General features: G+C 39.3%; 1 protein-coding gene across 1 annotated transcript; it reads left to right on the top strand.

Moving 5' to 3' along the window:
- Positions 1-15: 15 nt before the first annotated feature.
- Positions 16-18437, top strand: metap1 (methionyl aminopeptidase 1). The gene is made up of 11 exons (XM_042500423.1): positions 16-165; positions 1484-1535; positions 1746-1855; positions 3591-3651; positions 11284-11375; positions 11474-11557; positions 11793-11931; positions 13138-13269; positions 14702-14845; positions 14952-15017; positions 16330-18437. The coding sequence occupies exons 1-11, from the start codon at positions 49-51 to the stop codon at positions 16494-16496; spliced, it is 1164 nt and encodes a 387-aa protein (XP_042356357.1). The 5' UTR covers positions 16-48; the 3' UTR covers positions 16497-18437.
- The last annotated feature ends 467 nt before the right edge of the window (positions 18438-18904 follow it).

Raw genomic sequence — 18904 nt, 5'->3', positions numbered from 1 at the left:
GCTGGCTGGCTGCTTCTCCGCGACTCCACCCCTCCTGCAGACGAAGGCATGGCGAGCACCGAGGCTAGAAGGGAGTGTGAGACAGAGGGCTGCACTAAGGACGCCAAACTTCAGTGCCCGACATGTATCAAGTTGGGCATTCAAGGCTCCTATTTCTGCTCACAGGTACCGCTGCTTTTTCGGCTTGTCCGCTTCAAACGTCGGCTGTAGCCGCGCAACAAGGCCCCGTGTGTCATCACGAGGCTGCTAACTTGCATGCTAGCTAGACTTGTGTTGTTGCTCTGTAAACCGTTAATAACGCATTTGTTTCACGTTAACGAGTGGTTCTTGCTGTGTTATTCTATACAGATTACAGAGGATGAATTATGCAGTCAGCAAATATTACCGACGCTGTACTTTTAACAGTAGGCCGACGCAAAAGGTTTAACGTTAGCTAGCTAACTTGGCTGATCAGCTAAAATGACTGAAACAACGTTCCTGTTTAAACGTGCATTTCGTGCGCTGACACTGTAAAACTGTATTAAACAAAGCTTGTGAATACACCAGGTGTTCTATTAATGCAGTGATAATGAGTTATGCAGTGCCACAGAGTTAATGGTGTGTGACAGAGCGTTTGGTGTCACGTTGTTTGACCCTCAACCTGTCCACCAGACCAGAGCCCATACAAAAATCTGTCACTTTAAAGACGGATTTCTTCTAAACAAAACCATATGCTAAGCTGAAGCCCCTTAGGATTTAACAGAAGCCAACCTCTTCTTCGTATACAAATGTTTAGCTCAGCAGGACTTCTTTGAGGAGTATGACAACTTTTGGTACAAATACTTATACAGTTGTCTTTCATTAAACACTTAGATAGTTTGTAACAGGTCGTATGAATCACATGTAAGAGTTGATATTTCATTGATAAAGTTTATGGATGCTGCTTTGGGAGCATTTTTTTACTTGCAGCAGACACTACATTGGACATGATCTCTGCATATAAAGAATGAAACATTAAACTACAGCAACGGCACACCAGCTCAGCCGTGGTCTAAGTCAAAAGCTTTATAAATAGTTAGGTTGGCTGGCAGTTTGAATGATCTTGTGGTGCCATGGTATTTTGACCCCGGAGATCTCTGCTGGGATTGCATTTTCTGCCTGTGCAACTGGACCCTGCTTCCTATGTTTCCTGTCTCTCTCAGCTGTCAGCTGTCCAATAATGGCAAAAACACTATTAAATGGTAGAGCTATTGTCTCAAAAATACAAACAGTCATATTTGCAAATGGCTCTGCTGTTATGGCACTTTTTATGGTGCAATATTAGTCACAGTGTGCAGCCAAGCAGTCAGGTTTGAATCAGCACAAAGTCTGTGATCATGCATGTGATAGTCAGCTGTTAATTAAGTGGACTTGTGAGCACAAATCGCTCCATATTACTAACAAAAAAAGCATGGATCTGTCATTGTGCATCTCTGTTGAAAGTTTCTGTGTTTTTCATTTGCAGGAATGTTTCAAAGGGAGCTGGGTGTCTCACAAGTTGCTGCATAAAAAAGCAAGTATGTATTACTGATCATCTTAAGTTCTGCACTTTTACGTCTGTGATGGACTCATCCACAGTATGAATACGTCGTTTTAGTAAATTGGTTTTCAGTTGAACTGAAACATGATGTTTAATTAGTGCTTGTCAGGGACAGACGATACCCCGTGACTGTGAAGTGACACAATGTTGCCAGATGCTTCAGATATCTTGTGCTGTGTTTTGTCAGAGGAGGACAAGAACCAGAATGAATCAAAGAACTGTGTGGAGAAGGACCTCAACACAGACCCATGGCCGGGCTACCGCTACACAGGCAAACTACATCCTCACTACCCGCTGGTAAGGTCTTGCTCTTCAAAAACTCAATGCTGTCATTGATTTTGCCATGTGTGATTCCTTAAATAAAAAATGGAAAGAAGACTTAAGTGGAGACACGTGTAAGTGATGCCGTAATGTTTCCAATTTGTTGTACCCAGTGGTGCTAAAATTATTTGAACCCGTTCCCACAATTTTTCTGCTCAATTTCGCACTAATGGCTGTAACAATGGCAGCAACTGAAAAGAAAAAAAAATCAGTATATTTATATTTTATTTTTTATTCAGAATTGCGTAGCTGAGATCAAAAGGGGCATGACAGGTGTGACATTAAACACACGAGCGTCAACCTCTAGCATGAGATATATGCGTCTGCAGTGCTTTATAAACAATAACTAAGGCATAACATGTCAATCACCATCACTCTTTTAGATGGCAGCTGATCTCATCCTCTTCTCGGAGAGTAAGGAGCTCCCAAATCTCATTGTTTTCCCGGGTGCCAGACATTTAGGGGCGCCGTTCTTTTTTTTATTAGCTGCTATGCTAAGAGCTGCTTTTTAAATCTCCTGTGGTGGGTTGCATGCATTAACTACTTTGTCAAAATGTTACACTCGTGCTGCTCCGGCTTTAGGTTTTACACAGACCTCTTTTCGGAGCTGTCACTACCTCTGGTCCTGGCTCAGAGGCCTTGAACAGGCAGTGTAAATGCGGCTATTGAATGAATAAGTCAGTTTTGACAAAAGTGTCAGATAGAACCTTATCATTTTACATCGACATGTCAGTGTCTGTCTTGTTTACAGCCCTCGCCTTTGTTGTTATTACTTCTCCGTGGTTTGGGTGCACTTCCGGACAACAGCGTTAGTCCCGATTGGCTAATCCTTGCAGTGCTCATTGGATAGGTGGAATGTCAACTAAGAAACCAATGTCTCATAACGTGATGCCTGATGCATCAGTCATTCCTGGGGTGTGGTTGGACTCAAAGGTCTGAACCCAGCCACCCTTTTAATGTTTTACTACAGTTTTTTTAAATGTCGGCTTCTCTCTCGTGACACAGTTGTGCACCCTATTAGCCGAAAGGTTGCCAGTACACTCAGACATGTTTCAGGCTTCATGCATTACATTAATTCCCTTAAACAGAGATGATAAACAATCACTGCTGCACACCACACCAGATATTTTAAAAGCACGGAAAAATCCCAAACAGGGTCAACAGTAGCTGACTCGCTGGCAGTAGCACAGTCCATAGGGGCTTTACTGGGGAACTGGAGGGTCACAAGTCCAAGTCCCAGTACAGATCAAGTATGGAGTGTGGGCTGCTGTCTGGAGACGCACGAATTCGCCTCCTAGCCACTGTCGTGGTGTCCTTGAGCAAGGCAACAAACCCCAAGTGCTCGGGCTGCAGCCCCCTTTCTCTGTCATTTCTCCTTTAAACGCAACTATATCAGTGTATGTAACATGTAAATGAGGAGAGTGAAAAAATTTAATTTCCCCTATGGGATTAATAGAACTAAATATGTCTTCTACACTGATCTGCATCTGTGTATATTTGTTTTTGGATTTGTTAAAACTCTTTGTAACACCAAACTGCCTCCTAAAAAGAATAAAGGGCATCATCAGGAAAAAAAAGGAAAAGGACGGAGAAAAAACGAAAAGTAACAGGAAATGTTCAAAATCGTGGCCTTCTACAAATCATTTATTATCCATGTGTTGATTTTGTAAATTCCATAACAGTTCTGTCCTCTTCTTGGCCCCTGGTGTAGACTCCCATGAGGTCCATACCCGGTGACATCCAAAGACCTGACTATGCTGATCATCCCAGAGGTAACTGTGCTTCTTTCTCAAGTAAATATGTTATCAGATTGGCTTATTGTCCACCTGGGAAACTTATTATCTTCTAACAAGCTCACAGTTTTTGACACGGTGAAATGCAGAAATCTGCAGTTTTAGCTTCATTTGTCATAGCCATTAAGGATGATCTGATTAGATAGATCGGTATTGGTGCTGATCAAGGCGTTCTTCAACTGACTGGGACCAGATGTATTGAGTTTATAAAGCCTGATCCGATCTTTTTTTTTATGTCCGCTGTCTCACAGGTGTTTTTACTGGCAAAGGTTTCCTGCACAGCAGTGCAACAATTGCAACCGTCATTAACTCTACAACTCTCCACCTCTCTTCCACTTTGCACCCCGCCCGCCGTGAAACACAGTATGCCGTAAATGACAGCGAAACAACAGCAAAACACAGCGTTTATTTATTGAGGTTATGAGCACACGTTTCAGCTCAGTGTGAAAGTCTCATGCGTTTCACTGTCATCTCTGGCACATGGCGTTTCACCGTGGATGGAGCACGGACAGCAGTCGGTCTCACTCATAACGCCACTCTAAGTGTAACAAAAGCCCTGCAAGCAAAAAGTCAGTAAGAGTGAGCTGATTGATTATTGTAATCCAAGCAAAAGATGTAAAGACGACAAAAATAATCACTCAAAAGAATACATTTCATTTATGTCACAAAGGCTGCATAGAAGCAGCAAACACTGGAAGTTATGCTCTTAAAGGGACAGAAAAATTCACTCGAAAAAGTGACAATGTGACAGATGCCTTGTTATTTTGTAAATAAATAAAAAATAAATGTACAAAACATAAAGGAGATTTTTTTTCGTAATAGGCTGAAGAGCTATTGAGTTATCATACATTGGACTGATTTTAATCACTTTAAAGTGTGCAATGTGTAACCTTGGTTGGGACATCTCTAATAACTATTTCATCCTGGCCGAGAATGTAACAATGCCAAATGCTTTCAAAAATCTGACATTTTTTTACTATAAGAAATATTTACAATCACTATATACGACCTTGTTCCACTGGCAAAGCTGCACCGTGACATTCATATTGTTAGTCATGAAATCCTATAGGCGTCCAAACGCTTGCCCTGTTTCAACAGCTGGGTGCTGCGCTGTGCCCTTACCATTGAGTTCTGCCTTTTTCTTTTCTTTCCATTTTTATTTTCATATCCAAAATTTCTAAATCAATTTTTGGCATTTGTAAATCAGCTAGACTTGTTGTTGACAAAAATAGTGTTTCTCAGGTAAATCAATTTCTTCACCCTCCCCTAACTTTATCGAATACAAATGCATGTTTATCCCATGTATTTATGTAACAGTGTCATTGTTGTATTGGTGGAAGATGAGAGCTTTTGTGCAATCCTGACTGATAATAAAACATGATCGTCCGACAGGCAGAGTGAAGAATGCCCAGTGACACCTCTGAGATTCACAGATTATTATTTTTTGATTACTTTAACATAACAGTTGGCCATTGATGGCATAGATGTGATAACATGTGAATGCACATTCAGAGCTGCAAGCTGTTGAGGGCCTGTCTCAGTGTGTTACAACAGCAGACAAAGCGGCCATCCATGCATGTTTTATGTAACTTTTTGCATGAATACACAGATAAGCTGACTTATCTTGGGCTGTAGGCTAAAGAGCTGTAGGAAACAGGACCATCTGAGCATTTGCAGTCTTGCAGGAAATGCTAAAGATGTAGAACTTAATGAAGGACAAGACCAAGTTTTTAGCCATTGAAAGTGGAAGCTACTCAATTTTTTTAATTTCAATATTTTTATTGAAGAAAATAAGAGAGTCTTGTACATGAATTGTTATTCCAAGATGCATTTTCTGTGATTTTTGTTAAGTAATGTAGTAATAAATAAACATTATTATACACAAAGATGAGAGTTTATAAAAAATGAATTACATAATAAATGAAAAGTCTGTGTCATGCAATATTGACACCAGGATTTTTGCAGTAATTTAGAAGTAGTTCAGAACTTCCATCATTGAGATATGGCTTCAGCAGCCAGAACAGACATCACACCTGTATATTTCTGCATATTTTCCCAGGGAAATGGTTGGGTTGGCTACTCATAATTACTATTTAAACACTGCTTTGTCACTGGTTTATGCCATGGTACAGCTGTTTTATCACAGTTTTCCTCTAAAAAGGAAACATTGTGTCACAAGAAAAAAAAACCAAAACATAATACCACATATCAGGGCTGGCCATAAAAAAGATTTATGTTGTACTGAGATATAAGACTATATATTGTCTTAGATATTGGATGTTGTTATATCGTGAAATGGAATAAATGGATCTTTTTCCTGCTTTTAAAGGTTGCATTACAGTAAAGTGATGCACTTTTCAACTTGTCAGACACTTCTACTTGTTTTAATACTTGCTTTTACCCACTTAGTCATTATATCTACATTACTAATGATTATTGATCAGTAATGGGATTGTGTTAATATTTTTGTAGAGCACCAATACTAAAACATTGTCACATCAAAGAGGTAAATTGGTAAAAGAAAAATTAGAATTTCCCATTCTGTCTCCCAATTCTAGTGTTTTTGAGGCTTATAAATATCGAGATATACATTGTGTATGGAGATATTGCCTAAAAAATGTCGCAATATAATTTTCAGCTCATATCGCCCAGCCCTACCAGCTATTTGTGAATGAGATCACACAGTTGCATCCTGTATGTGGTTTTCGCAATTGTCTAAAAGCCATATACATCTGTGGAGTGAGATGTGTGTTCTCAGTGGGATTGGTGGTACTGGTACCATTTCTCTGGATTTAATTTGATTCAGTATTGCTATGAAAAATGGGCCCTTTTTAAGAATTGATGTCTGAGGAATTGTATGTATATAAATTATAATTTCATGCAACTCCTCTGTTCCTCTTTTAGTATTTTAACACTTAAGAATCACTCAATTTTATGTAAGTACCTTTCTCCTGATGACATCTTTTTCAAGGCTGACATTTTAAGCCTTAAACTGAAATTGATTTTGCTCTGTTAAACAGCCCAATAATATTTCGTATCTCTTGCCAGAAGTGGTTTCAGATTTATTGCAGGGAAAAGTCGACCTGCAGGCAGGTCTGCTGTAACACTGTGGTTTCATGAGCAGTGTGCTGCTTTTGTGTCAATTATCTGACACCTATAATTGTCTTCTTGCTTATTTACATGTGTTTCACTGGGCAAGTCATTCAATCCATGTGCAACCATGGCAACCTCTTCATCCTTGTTATCTGACTGCATAGATCCATACTCAGGTAGTCATGGTTACAGTCTCTTCTCATTCTCCTGTGATGCCCTCTCAGGGACTGAAGCACAATTGTCAGACTTTAGACTTTATTGTCCCCGGGGGGAAATTCCGTTTCACTGCACTGTACCCGTCAGACAACTGGACATATATCAGCACACTGTGACAGCATACAATAACAAAAGCAAAAAAAAAAGAAAGCAGCACATGGTAACAACATATAATAACAGACACTCAGGTCTAACCAGTGAGGCCGATTGTCTGATGCAGCTATAGATATGGGGATCAGACTTTTCCCAAAGCTGCACCTCAGTGCTCTGTCCCTGGTCCCGAAGGGCAGCAGGGTACGGCGGTGATTGAGTGGGTGTGTGAGGTCCAGTTCTGTTGAGGTTGCAATGGCTTTAATGTGGAGCTCTGAAGTCTGCTGTGGAGAGACCAATTATCCTTGCAGCAGTGTTAGTTATTTGGCATGGGTGGTATCTATTTTTCAAACCTTCATACCTTCTTGACATTTCACCAGGGTATATGGTATATCACAGTACTTGTATTTAAAAAAAAACCAAAAAAACCCCACAAAAGCAGAGCTGCTGGTGATAGAAGTCATTGTAGCATGTATGTAATTTTTCAGCCTGCAATAGAATGACCAGCTCTGTGCTAAACAAACTTTTATAATACTTACACATTTTGTTAAGCAAGAAAAATTTCACAAATGAACACCACTTTAAGGATTTTTAAAGCCTAAATGTAATCGGCAAAAGTAAAAAGCTAGTGTTAGGCTATAAACGAACTACACTACGGTTGCAATGCCACTGCTATGAGGCTGTAAAGCTGCGTTTGGCCCAGTTCGGCGTGGTGGCGTTCTGTAATCTCAGGCTGTCTTTTCGAAGACGCATAAAACCTTCCAAGTTCACAAGTTGCGTATTTCAGTGTGTATTTTATGTTGTACAAAAAACCATGAAAGTCTCTAAAGCTTGTGTTAACCATAGACCTTATTTAAGGCCAATTAAAAAACCCATTGACTTTGAGACAAGGCAATCTAAAGTGCTGAAATGCTGGCAGATTTCCTGGTTTTAGGACCCATTAGAAGGTTCCCTGTAGTATAATGAATAGATAGAAAAGAAGCACCATTCTTGCTGGATGACCCAGCGACACAAAAAAGATATGTTGAATAAAATCATGTGGGTAATAAACTGCTATTTTAGTTGTAAGAAGTCACCTTAAGGTAAAGTTATATGTTGCAGTATGCCCAAAATGAGGCAGAGGCATTTTTCGTATTTATGAGTCCTATAACGTTGTCCCCACCACTTGCTGTCGCTATCTTTTTCAGCTTAGCTGCATTGCCACAATACAGCATTTATGTATCAGTTTAATAGAGAAAGGTTTTTTGAAGGTTTTAAAATTCATATTGTAAGAATTTCTAACTAACTAACTTGCAACTCGCAATGATACGTATTTACATTGTTGGGTCTGCTCTGTGGACTGGATGTTTTCTGTTAAGATGCTAAAGCATTGACATTTTGCCATTGTGATAATCAAGTGGCTAACTCTTTTACATTAGACACACTGTACTGAGTTTCTGTTTTGTTTCAGCTTGACGTGATCCCAAACTTTGGAAACGTATTGTTGTGTTCTGTGGCTTGTGTCTTAACTTTACCCCTCACATAGTTATATAGTTAAAAGGATGCTTAAATTTGAAGCTGCAAATAATTTGAACTGGTGTTGTTAAGTAAAAGAGTTACTTGAGTTTCTTGATAAATCATTTCAGCCCTTCTGTCAACTGTTTGGTTATTGATGAGAATGGGATGATGAGGTGAGGGGGGACCAATTACTATTTCCTGTGTTTTGCCATCATCGATCTGAAACAGGCTAACATGGCCCTGTTATTGAGCTGAAGTCATATGAAATGATAATTACCTCTGATAAACCTATAAGGACTGTACCATCATGAAAACATTATAATGCCTGTACTGCAATTCTCTCATTCTTGTCTCTTCTCTGAGCAGCTGTATCAAAGCGTAAGTAAGTCTAATTGAATGTCGCTCTCACACCATCGACTCTGCAGCTCAGGAGGTCTGTATTTGACTTGTACACAAACCTGTCCATAGTCCGCGTTGCCAGGCAACTGTTCATGTTCATCTAGCAATCATCTTGTTGAGTTGATAAATTATAGATCAGGGAATCGTTGATGACTCCAGTGCTTTGGACAACATGTATTTAAATACTGCCCCAATGTGCTTTTCAGTCCAAGAATTATATTATGTTGTTTAATTCAGTAGTTCGACAGCAAGTAGTCTAATGTGTTTCCAAGCTGACTGCACTGACACCCGTGCTCCTGTTTTTCTCCATATTATAACAGTAACAGCCTGCTCTGTTCCTCTGAGTCGACAGTGTGAGAGTCATTAGAGTCCGCCTCTGCTCAGGTGCCGAAGCTGTAGCTTTTTCTATGCAAGAGCAGCTAGCTGTCTATAGTACCATAGCACCGCAAGACGCTTCTATGATGTTTAGAAATTTGGTATTCCAAGTCGAAAGAACGCAATGACAGAAGAACTTTTTAATATATGAACCATTGAAACCATGATGATTCAAAGGCAATGTTGACCTTATATGTTAATTAAGCAAATGCGTTTATTTTATTTCAACAAACTGCAAATCTCTATCAACAAAACCACCACACTACATTAAAATAAAGAGCAATTTTATCATCCTAAAACACACTTCATTCGAATTCAGCATAGACAAAATAAAGCTCACGAAGCCCAGCTTGGTTGGTCTTGCCACTGTTACAGCAATCACCGACTCTGGTTTATTTGTAATAAACACTTAATTTTCTCAGTAAGCTGTGAAAATATTCTGGCTCTACACATGCTGAAATGACTGTTTATTGAAATGGAGTGTGGTGGGTTTCATAGCTTTTTGGAGACTGTTTCTGGTTTAACGATGAGGATCTTACTCTGTAACCCTTTAAAACCTAAGCAAATTGATTTAATTGCTTTAAAAAAAGGTGAAAAAGGCAAAACACAACTTAATTAAAAATGACCCACAAATAAGAAAAGATAAAAAAATAAAAAATACAAGAAAACTACCAGAAAATTTGAAAAATAGACAAATAAACTAAAAAAAGTCAATTATAATATTAATATATTAATGAGCTAAAAAAAAGTGCTTAAAATAATAGTAATTCTGTGAAATAATTTTAAAACATATAATTATGATGGTTATAAATACAGTTTTATGTGAAAATTTTTCCTTAGCTTTATAAAAAACAAAAAAATCCTAAATGTACTTATTTCTCGCAATTTGCGGAAAATTTCTTGGCAGGTTGCTCACTGCCTTTTCCCCCATATTTTTGAAAGAAATCAAACCAATGGTCAAGTTTCAAAGGGTAACACAGATTTTAAAAGGCATCTGAACGTAGCACAAGAAAACTAATGGTGATCCAGGTTTGTAAGGGTTAACAAGGTCTGTCTCTATAGTGATACTTTCCCTAATTTACCAGACACCTAAAATAACAATTTGAGGCTGTCATTGATGAAAAATGTGGATAGTGGATATAAATTGATTGATAGTAGTTACATTGCAGCCTGTTCTGCAGCTGCTGGCTTTTCAATACTGGACCAGTTTCAAAAATGATCATCCCTGTTGTTCACTTAGACACAAAAACATGGGAAAATAGGGTCCTTGTGGAAAATTACTTAAGTTACCCTTTAGCATCACAAATATGGCTGAGCGATATTAATAAAACCAAACACTGACTAATATAAGCATTAAAATGTTTCTTTGCTCATCTTTGTCTTAGACTGTAGACATGGCACATGCTGAGTGTAGATGTGGCTTACATTGAAAAGTGCAGGTTATGGTTGCAGAATGTGCATTTGTTTTGTGTTTTTTAAAGATGTCTGCTGATTCACTAATAAAACAAAATCTCCTTTTATTGTACTCATGGTCTGGAGTGGTATTAATCATGTACTCTGTTGAAGCTGCCAGGAGTCAGACACCACAGAAGGTAAAAGTTATTAGTACGGGTGGATACAATAGCCTTATGTAACCCATCCACATGGCACGGTCTCACTAAAAATATATTGGTTACTGTGTTACTGCAAAATTACAAAAGAAGGGTGATGCTTGCGCCTTCTCATTACCAAATGACTCATTGTCATCTGTCACTTCTGGTGCACAAACTAAATCAATTAGGAGTATGTAAATGCAGCTGTGACGGTCCAGGTTGATGCTGCGTGTAAAAGTCGACAGATTTACAGCTGCTTTGCAAGGTCCTGTTTGAGTCGGCTCATCAGCCCTGCGGAGCATTGACGTGTGAATGATGTCAGTTGTCTGTCCTTGTTTCCGTCACGCAGGGATATCTGAGTCGGAGCAGTTTCTGAAGGGGACGTCTCAGATCAAGATCCTGTGTCCTGAGGACATCGAGGGCATGAGAGTAGTGTGCAAGGTAAACGTAGGAGCTGACTGCTGTTGCTGTCATGATGTCGCCATGGTTCTTATTTTTAGTTTATGTACCTTCGTATTTCATATGTATGTTATTTGCAGCTGGCACGAGAAGTCCTGGACATTGCAGCGGAGATGGTGAAACCGGGTATTACAACAGAAGAAATTGACCATGCTGTGCATCTGGTATATACACAAATACACAACTTACACATGCTGTAGGGGTGTTATGTCCTCTTACCTAAAGTAGCCACTACACAAACATAATATGACTTCATATCCATTGGGATGTAGAATCACTGTGTGCACATACAGCTACATGACACTACGTGTCACTCATCTCATCACATATAACCTTTTTTGTCCTCACTTTTTGCTCTCTACAATCTCAATAATATAATAACATACTTTGTCTTTTCAGGCCTGCATAGCAAGGACCTGCTACCCCTCCCCTCTCAACTACTACAACTTCCCCAAATCCTGCTGCACGTCTGTCAACGAAGTCATCTGCCATGGCATCCCAGATAGAAGACCATTACAGAATGGAGATATCCTAAACGGTATGCTTATTGCACTACACATTACATGATTTCCTTGCATTTGCAAATCTGTGATTCATACACACATGTACAGACCTGTGTATGCATTTACAAATATGTCTACACATTTAATCTCTATTTGCATTTACACATTTGTCTACACTTTCACAGATCCATGTTTGCATTTACAGAATTATCCACGTGTTTACAGATCTGTGTACCAATTAACCAATTTGTCTACACACACACAGCTGCTGATTACACATCTGCAGGTCTCTGTAGATATTCAAAAATCTCAATTTCTTGGCCATCTGGCACCATGGTTAGAGGATTCAAACATCTACCAGCTACTCAGTAGATTACCATTGTGTTTTTGGCTGGTGAGCGAAGCAAATCTGGCAGTCACTCGCATATTTACCAGCATTTGGCTGTTGCTAATTTCCAGTCTTGGATTACACATACACAGATTGAGATACAGTCACAAAACTTTTGCAAATAGTTCTGCTACAATAATGGCTGCATAGCGTGAGCTAGAGTTACAGTACCACATTTTTTTTCTCAACTGTCTCATAAGTCTTATTATATATTTATTATCTCCATAACAAACACTTCGATCTTTTCTTTAGTTTTTAACAGCCAGACTTTGTCCTATTCTCAGGTGTACCAGGAACAGTTGAGCTTAGTTTGGATGTAGAAGAATGTTTTATTAAAGGCAGAAGAGGGGGAAGAAAGATTCCTCCTCCATGAAAAATGGTTGTACCAGCATCCTGAAATGGTGTCAGCGGGAGTTTGGCCAATTTAAGCCTCTTTATGAATATTTCTGCTCAGGCGATGTCTTCCATCCGCCACTCCCCTCAGAGCCGTCTGATGGAGCACTTGCCAACAACTCATCTCTCGCTGCGTGGTCCGACAAGACAAATTGTTTCATTAACCTTTAGCAGTGGGGATTTGCTTGTCAGGTTTTCTGCTCTCTATATCTCTCCTCTAGTGGGAAAAGTCCCAGTTTGCCCACTAGCAATTCCAATTTCATCAGCAATTTTCAAAGAGAGGCATTTTGTTTGGCCTTGAAAATGGATCGATGTTTTATACAAACCCACACTCACCCAAACCATGTCATCATGCTTCAGGTTATGCAGAACAGTGCAGCCTTTGTGCTTAACATAATAGAATATATTTTGTCGTGTAACACAATGGCTCTGACGCATTAGCTCTGTCACTCTTATGCAGTGGACATCACCGTCTACCACAACGGTTTCCATGGTGACCTTAATGAAACCTTCTACGTAGGCGAGGTGGATGAAGAAGCAAAGAAACTGGTTCAGACTACGTATGAATGCCTTATGCAAGCCATCGACTCTGGTAAGAACTCCCGCTCGACTCTCTTTCATTTCACTGAATATGTATGCAGACAGGATGCTGCTCTACCACGGAGATTTGAATTCCATTCACTTTCACTTTTAGAATTTTTAACAGAACTACTTTATTTTATGGCTGTGGGGCTACGAGGGGTATAATCACATATCGATATATGTCGTGTAATAATAAATACAGAATATGCTTTGAATCCATTTAGAAATAGTGTTGCTATTACATGGTTTCTCCATCAGGGGGCACTGACATTTTAGGTGAGAGTGGTTGACTTTGAAGAATGATTTTCTGTTTCTGACCTGTGTTCCAAGGTCATGACTGAACCTTTACTTCTAATTAAATGAATGCCTTACATACACTAGAAGACTTTGAAAAGATTTAAGTGTGACTCCCTGTCACATTGAAAGACAATGTGAGGGTTTAGTCACACACTGTAAGATTTAGTAGATAATGGGGGTTTTGCAGGGTAACTATTTACAAAAAATACAACTAGATTCCTTCAGAGGTTATTTCCCATTCTGCTCCTTGTGGAAAATATCACACCAAACTCATTTTAAGAAATGTGACATAATAAAAATGTCATACATTTCCCCTAAAATGCATAATTCTGGATATACAAGATGCAAGGTATCATATGTTAACAGTATTCTTGTCAATTTGGCATTAAAAACATCCATAAATCCATGAAGATTAACATGATGTGTATTTGTTCCCTCACGTTGCTACCAGCCTCTGTTTGTTAGCTGTGCTATTTTATTGGGAGCAGACTGAGAATGAGAGGCAAACTCTTTAAAAATTAAAATAACTTACTAAAATGAGTGCTGGTTGGTGGAATAAATCAAGTGAACGATGAATTAAACACCAAATCTGGTTCACTCCACAACTCTGCCATTTTTTCCTTCTTTTCTACAGTAAAGATAAACAAAACTTGTTCACATCCCTGCACCTCCGCAGCTATTGGTCGTTGACAATGTTCATGTTATTGAAGTTCAATATTTGCATGAGCCAAGGCTGAAACTATTCGATGTGTTTGATTTTTATCCGAATGTCATGTGAATATGAGAAAAATACTGACTAAAAGCTGCTCAGACTGAGGTTTATGACCACTTTATACCAAAAAGTCAAGATCACAGGGGTGCACACCAACCGAAGTGAAACTCTCATGCTTTTATTCGAACATTGGAAATGTGTCTGCTACAGTAAAATAGCAATAACAATCTGTAATGATGAATGTAATGATGTAATGATCTTGTTTTTTCAGTGTTGGTTTTTGTATATGTAAAATCAAATATTGACTACATCATCAGATTTCTTTGTCTCTTAAATATCAATATTAGCCTCAGGACTCCAGTGTCTGTCAGACTATAAACTGCAGTTAATTTTTTCCAAGGCGAGGATAACTCTCGTGCTTCTTTATTTACAGTGAAGCCTGGCATTCGTTACAGAGAGTTAGGTAACATCATTCAGAAGCACGCTCAGGCCAACGGCTTCTCTGTGGTGAGGAGCTACTGTGGCCACGGCATCCATAGACTTTTCCACACTGCCCCCAATGTGCCACATTATGCCAGTGAGTAGTCACGCCATCGTGCGTGTTTTAAAATCTGAAAATAACTGTTGAATACCTCACCTTCTCTCCTGCAACAGGATGATTTTTATATTCATTCATTTCCCAGAAAACAAAGCAGTTGGAGTTATGAAGCCTGGCCATGTGTTTACCATTGAGCCCATGATATGTGAAGGTGAGTGCAGCTGCCTTTTGTGTGAATCATTTCAACAACAATAGAGAGAATCGTAGAGATAATAATTTGAGTCGATGCAAAAAAACCCAATTGTCCTAATAAAACAATTTGCAAATATATGGCAATTAAATAAAACAAATATTGGAGTAAAAAGACTAAAGCACCGCCGTACTTTGTCCTCTATTTCCAAAATGTCAACTTTTTATAAGCAAGGAAAAATGTTTTCAGCTTTCTCACAATGCATTTGTCAGATAATTCATTGGGGGTTTGAGCAGTTTATTTGGCTTTAAAAATAGGTTCTGTTTTCAGCTGTATAAAGAAGTACTTAATTGGTTAGTTTGTCTGACCATATTTTGAGATACAGGATTTTTTTTAGGACAGCAATAAAAAGTAAAATTGTGCAAGGCTGTTAAAGATACAATATTTAAAGTTTTTAACACATAAATGTTTAAAACAACTAGACCAGTTATACATATTTTGTTGAGTTGTGTGTTTACATTATCCCAAACTTTCCGACATTGTTCAAACTCTGAAATCTGTGACTCTAATTAAGGGCAGGGTTTATAGACTTTATTATCCAGTTTTAAGACACATTTTTACAACATGAATTATAGATCTTGGTTGTTTTCAAATGCATGAACTGGATAAAGGATTTCAGTCATCTGATGTCTGAATCTTAAGTTATTAGCGAAACAAGCTGAGCAAACATTAGCAGCAGCTCAGCTCCAGCCCCTGCGAGCTGAACAGACCAGAGAAACCGGGATTTTTAATGTGTCACTGCTTTATTTAGTGTTTTCACTGGTAGAAATCACCTTGTCTCAGCTTGCTTTGGAGAGAAAGAGACCTCTATGGATAATTTGGCCACTAGTATAAACCTGAACAATGAAGGCTTGAGGAGTTCTAACCAGGAGAAACTGACGACAGTAATGCCATTGTGCTGTCTTTTGTTATTGTTTTGATTAAAAACCCCTAGCAGCATAAAATTAAATATTGTTTATGTTTGACTGGCTCACAAGAGGTTAAATGAAATGTAAAACAGCAGACTCAGTCATGCTTTAAAACAGATCATTAAAATTTTAAAAAAAACAGTACCTCACAGGTGTCCAGTGAGTCAGTGTCAGACGTGAAGTGTTTTTTTCTGCAACTCTGTTTAATTGATGCTGTGTAAGCCAAAGCCGTGTTTTTGTGTGTGTGTGTGTGTGTTGTGTGTGTGTGTGTGTGTGTGTGTGTGTGTGTGTGTGTGTGTGTGTGTGTGTGTGTGTGTGTGTGTGTGTGTGTGTGTGTGTGTGTGTGTGTGTGTGTCATGTCTCAGGTGGCTGGCAAGACGAGACGTGGCCAGACGGCTGGACGGCGGTGACCAGAGACGGGAAGCGCTCGGCTCAGTTTGAACACACCCTGCTGGTGACGGAGACCGGCTGCGAGATCCTCACCCGCCGCCTGGAGGACAACGGTCGCGCTCATTTCCTCAACCAAATGTAGGCCAGATTTGAACGCATCAAGGACTGGACTTTCCAGACACAGACACCCAGCACCTCTGGGCCTCACGCACTCACACACACACACACACACACACACGCATTTAAAACAAAGAGGCACCACTCCCGGAGCTCAGTGTAACTGTGGCTCTCATTGTTCTTTGAATTAAATATCGGTTCCTCAAATTAAATGGAAGTACTTGAATGTGTCTTATATCCAACGTGGATTGCTTTATTAGTGAAAACTGTATCCTCTGAAGGAAATATGAACGTATTTATGAGATTTGGTTTTGCTTTGTGGTCGGGCTTGACATCAGGCCTTTTTTTTGACTTCTGGGTCATGTGACTCGGAGTTTTTACCGGCTGGCTAGTTGTTGTCTGTGGTGTGTGGAGCTCAGGGCAAATCCAACTAGTGCGCCATGCTTTGCTTCTTTTTCTCTCGGCCTCTGCTAACTTAGTCAGACTTCATGTGAATATCCCAGAGATGGACTGAAAAGACTCAGCAATATTAGAGACACAGGAGGGTTCCTGGAAGCTGGGTCAACAAGTCTCACAACCTCAAAAACCAGCAACTCAAAGTCAAACACCAGGTCAAAAAAATCATTTTAAGTTTAGATGTCAGGCAAAAACAATCATCTTCTGGCAGATATAATGCAGCTAAAGCAGACATATTGTATGCACCGTCTGCTGTCCTTGCTGTTGGCTGAGCAGAAGTTTGGACTGCAATCCACAAAATGATGAGGTAAATCATAGAATTCCAGTTTGTCTTGGCTACACTTTTTTTTTTTCTATCAGGTAAGTGTAAATGTCCAGCTGTTCCACCTTTGACAATCCTGTCAAATCATCCATCCACTGATTGAGAGCATACGGGTCAGCCAGTCGGGTCCTGCTGGTCATTGTTAACCTATATAAGTAACTTGTGGTCCTGGAGATGGAGTGACCTTGCATATTTGTAGAAACTCGTATCATTTTCCTTAATTGTCAAAAACAGGTCAGCAAAACTTAGCAGCTAGCGCCAGCTAACGTCGGTAGGGAATGCTTTTGCCTCCAGCTAAGCCCAGCCCACCAAAAAGACGTCATACTGTTTACTTACAGTAAATAGATGTGTTGCACGACTTCATTTGGAGGCATCGCTAATGAAACATTAAGACTCGACAAATATGCATATATAGCTAATGCCCTAAACTGAGAATCAGTATTGCTCATAGATCGACTTTTGACTCTAAAATGACACTATTCCCAAAGGTGTTGATTGGTGAAAGGACCTTTTTAGCCGATTTCAATCTGAACATAATCTAACATGACTGGGAGCACAAGTTTTCATGGCGATCTAGCCAATATAAAGAGCCCCACCTTTGTAATATTAAAAATTCTGGCTTTATGTTCAACAAACCTCGCTAACTCACTAATCTGGCTTTGTAGTACACCTCTCTGCTCAACTGTCAGTCTTATTGCCTGGTTACATGTCCAGCAGAAGCACTCCAGCCTAGTTATTACATCATGAATGTTGCTATTAGTAATTGTGACGTAACCACAGAGCATCTCCATAGATGAGGAGTACCTGAATATAATAATAATATTGAATAATAATATTCAGGAGTACCTCCAGAACGAGGACACTGACATTGATCACACAGTCGTGTAAGAGCTGAGCTTGTTAATCCTACTTTGAGGAACACTCTTTACCGTCTCGTGTTTCCAATAGCCCTGGTGTAGCAAATTGAGCCTTAATGTGTGAATCTAGGATTTCAAACTTGCCGGATATCTCAAGGCACGTTAATTGATGTTAACCCCGTATCTCGACAGTCACCGTTTACCTTGACGTGAGGAGTTTCCTGGTGTGAGCAGCATTCATTCTTTCTACATCTTCAGAGGACTAATGTGATCACAGTTTCTCTGCCATCTTTGTATTTCTTCTAATGGAGTAATAAATGACTCTTCTGTAGATCCGTGTGGGCGAGTTTGTCCTTGAATAGATTGGTGGTCGAAATCCCCAAAGTCATTTATTTCAGCAGGCTTTATTACTGGAATTATATGTGTAGCTGTGAGGCTTAATCCCTTTTTAAATTCAGTGGAGTACAACGAGTCTTAACTGAATGTGAGATTTGATTGTGACACTATCGGTTTACTTCAAGCTTTGTTAGTGTGAATATATCAGCAGACCTTGAACTTGATAAAGTTACAATGAAGGTTCTCTGCCTCTTAAAACACACGTGACTCCATAGACCCATAAACATGACTTCATTCAAACTTTTGACAATTCAGTGTTTAGTCTGATATAATTAATACAAGATAATTCATGACTCCGACCAAATAAAATAATGGCCGTAGCCACTTTGATGTCACCTATTGGTTTGTAGACTCAGTTTTGAAGCCTTCAAGAACAATGGTACAAATTTGAGAAAGATTTGT

This window comes from Plectropomus leopardus, chromosome 14 (assembly GCF_008729295.1).
Source record: "Plectropomus leopardus isolate mb chromosome 14, YSFRI_Pleo_2.0, whole genome shotgun sequence".
NCBI classification, from domain to species: Eukaryota; Metazoa; Chordata; class Actinopteri; order Perciformes; family Serranidae; genus Plectropomus; species Plectropomus leopardus.
Note: the sequence above shows the minus strand (reverse complement) of the source record. Positions and strands in the feature narration are given on the sequence as shown.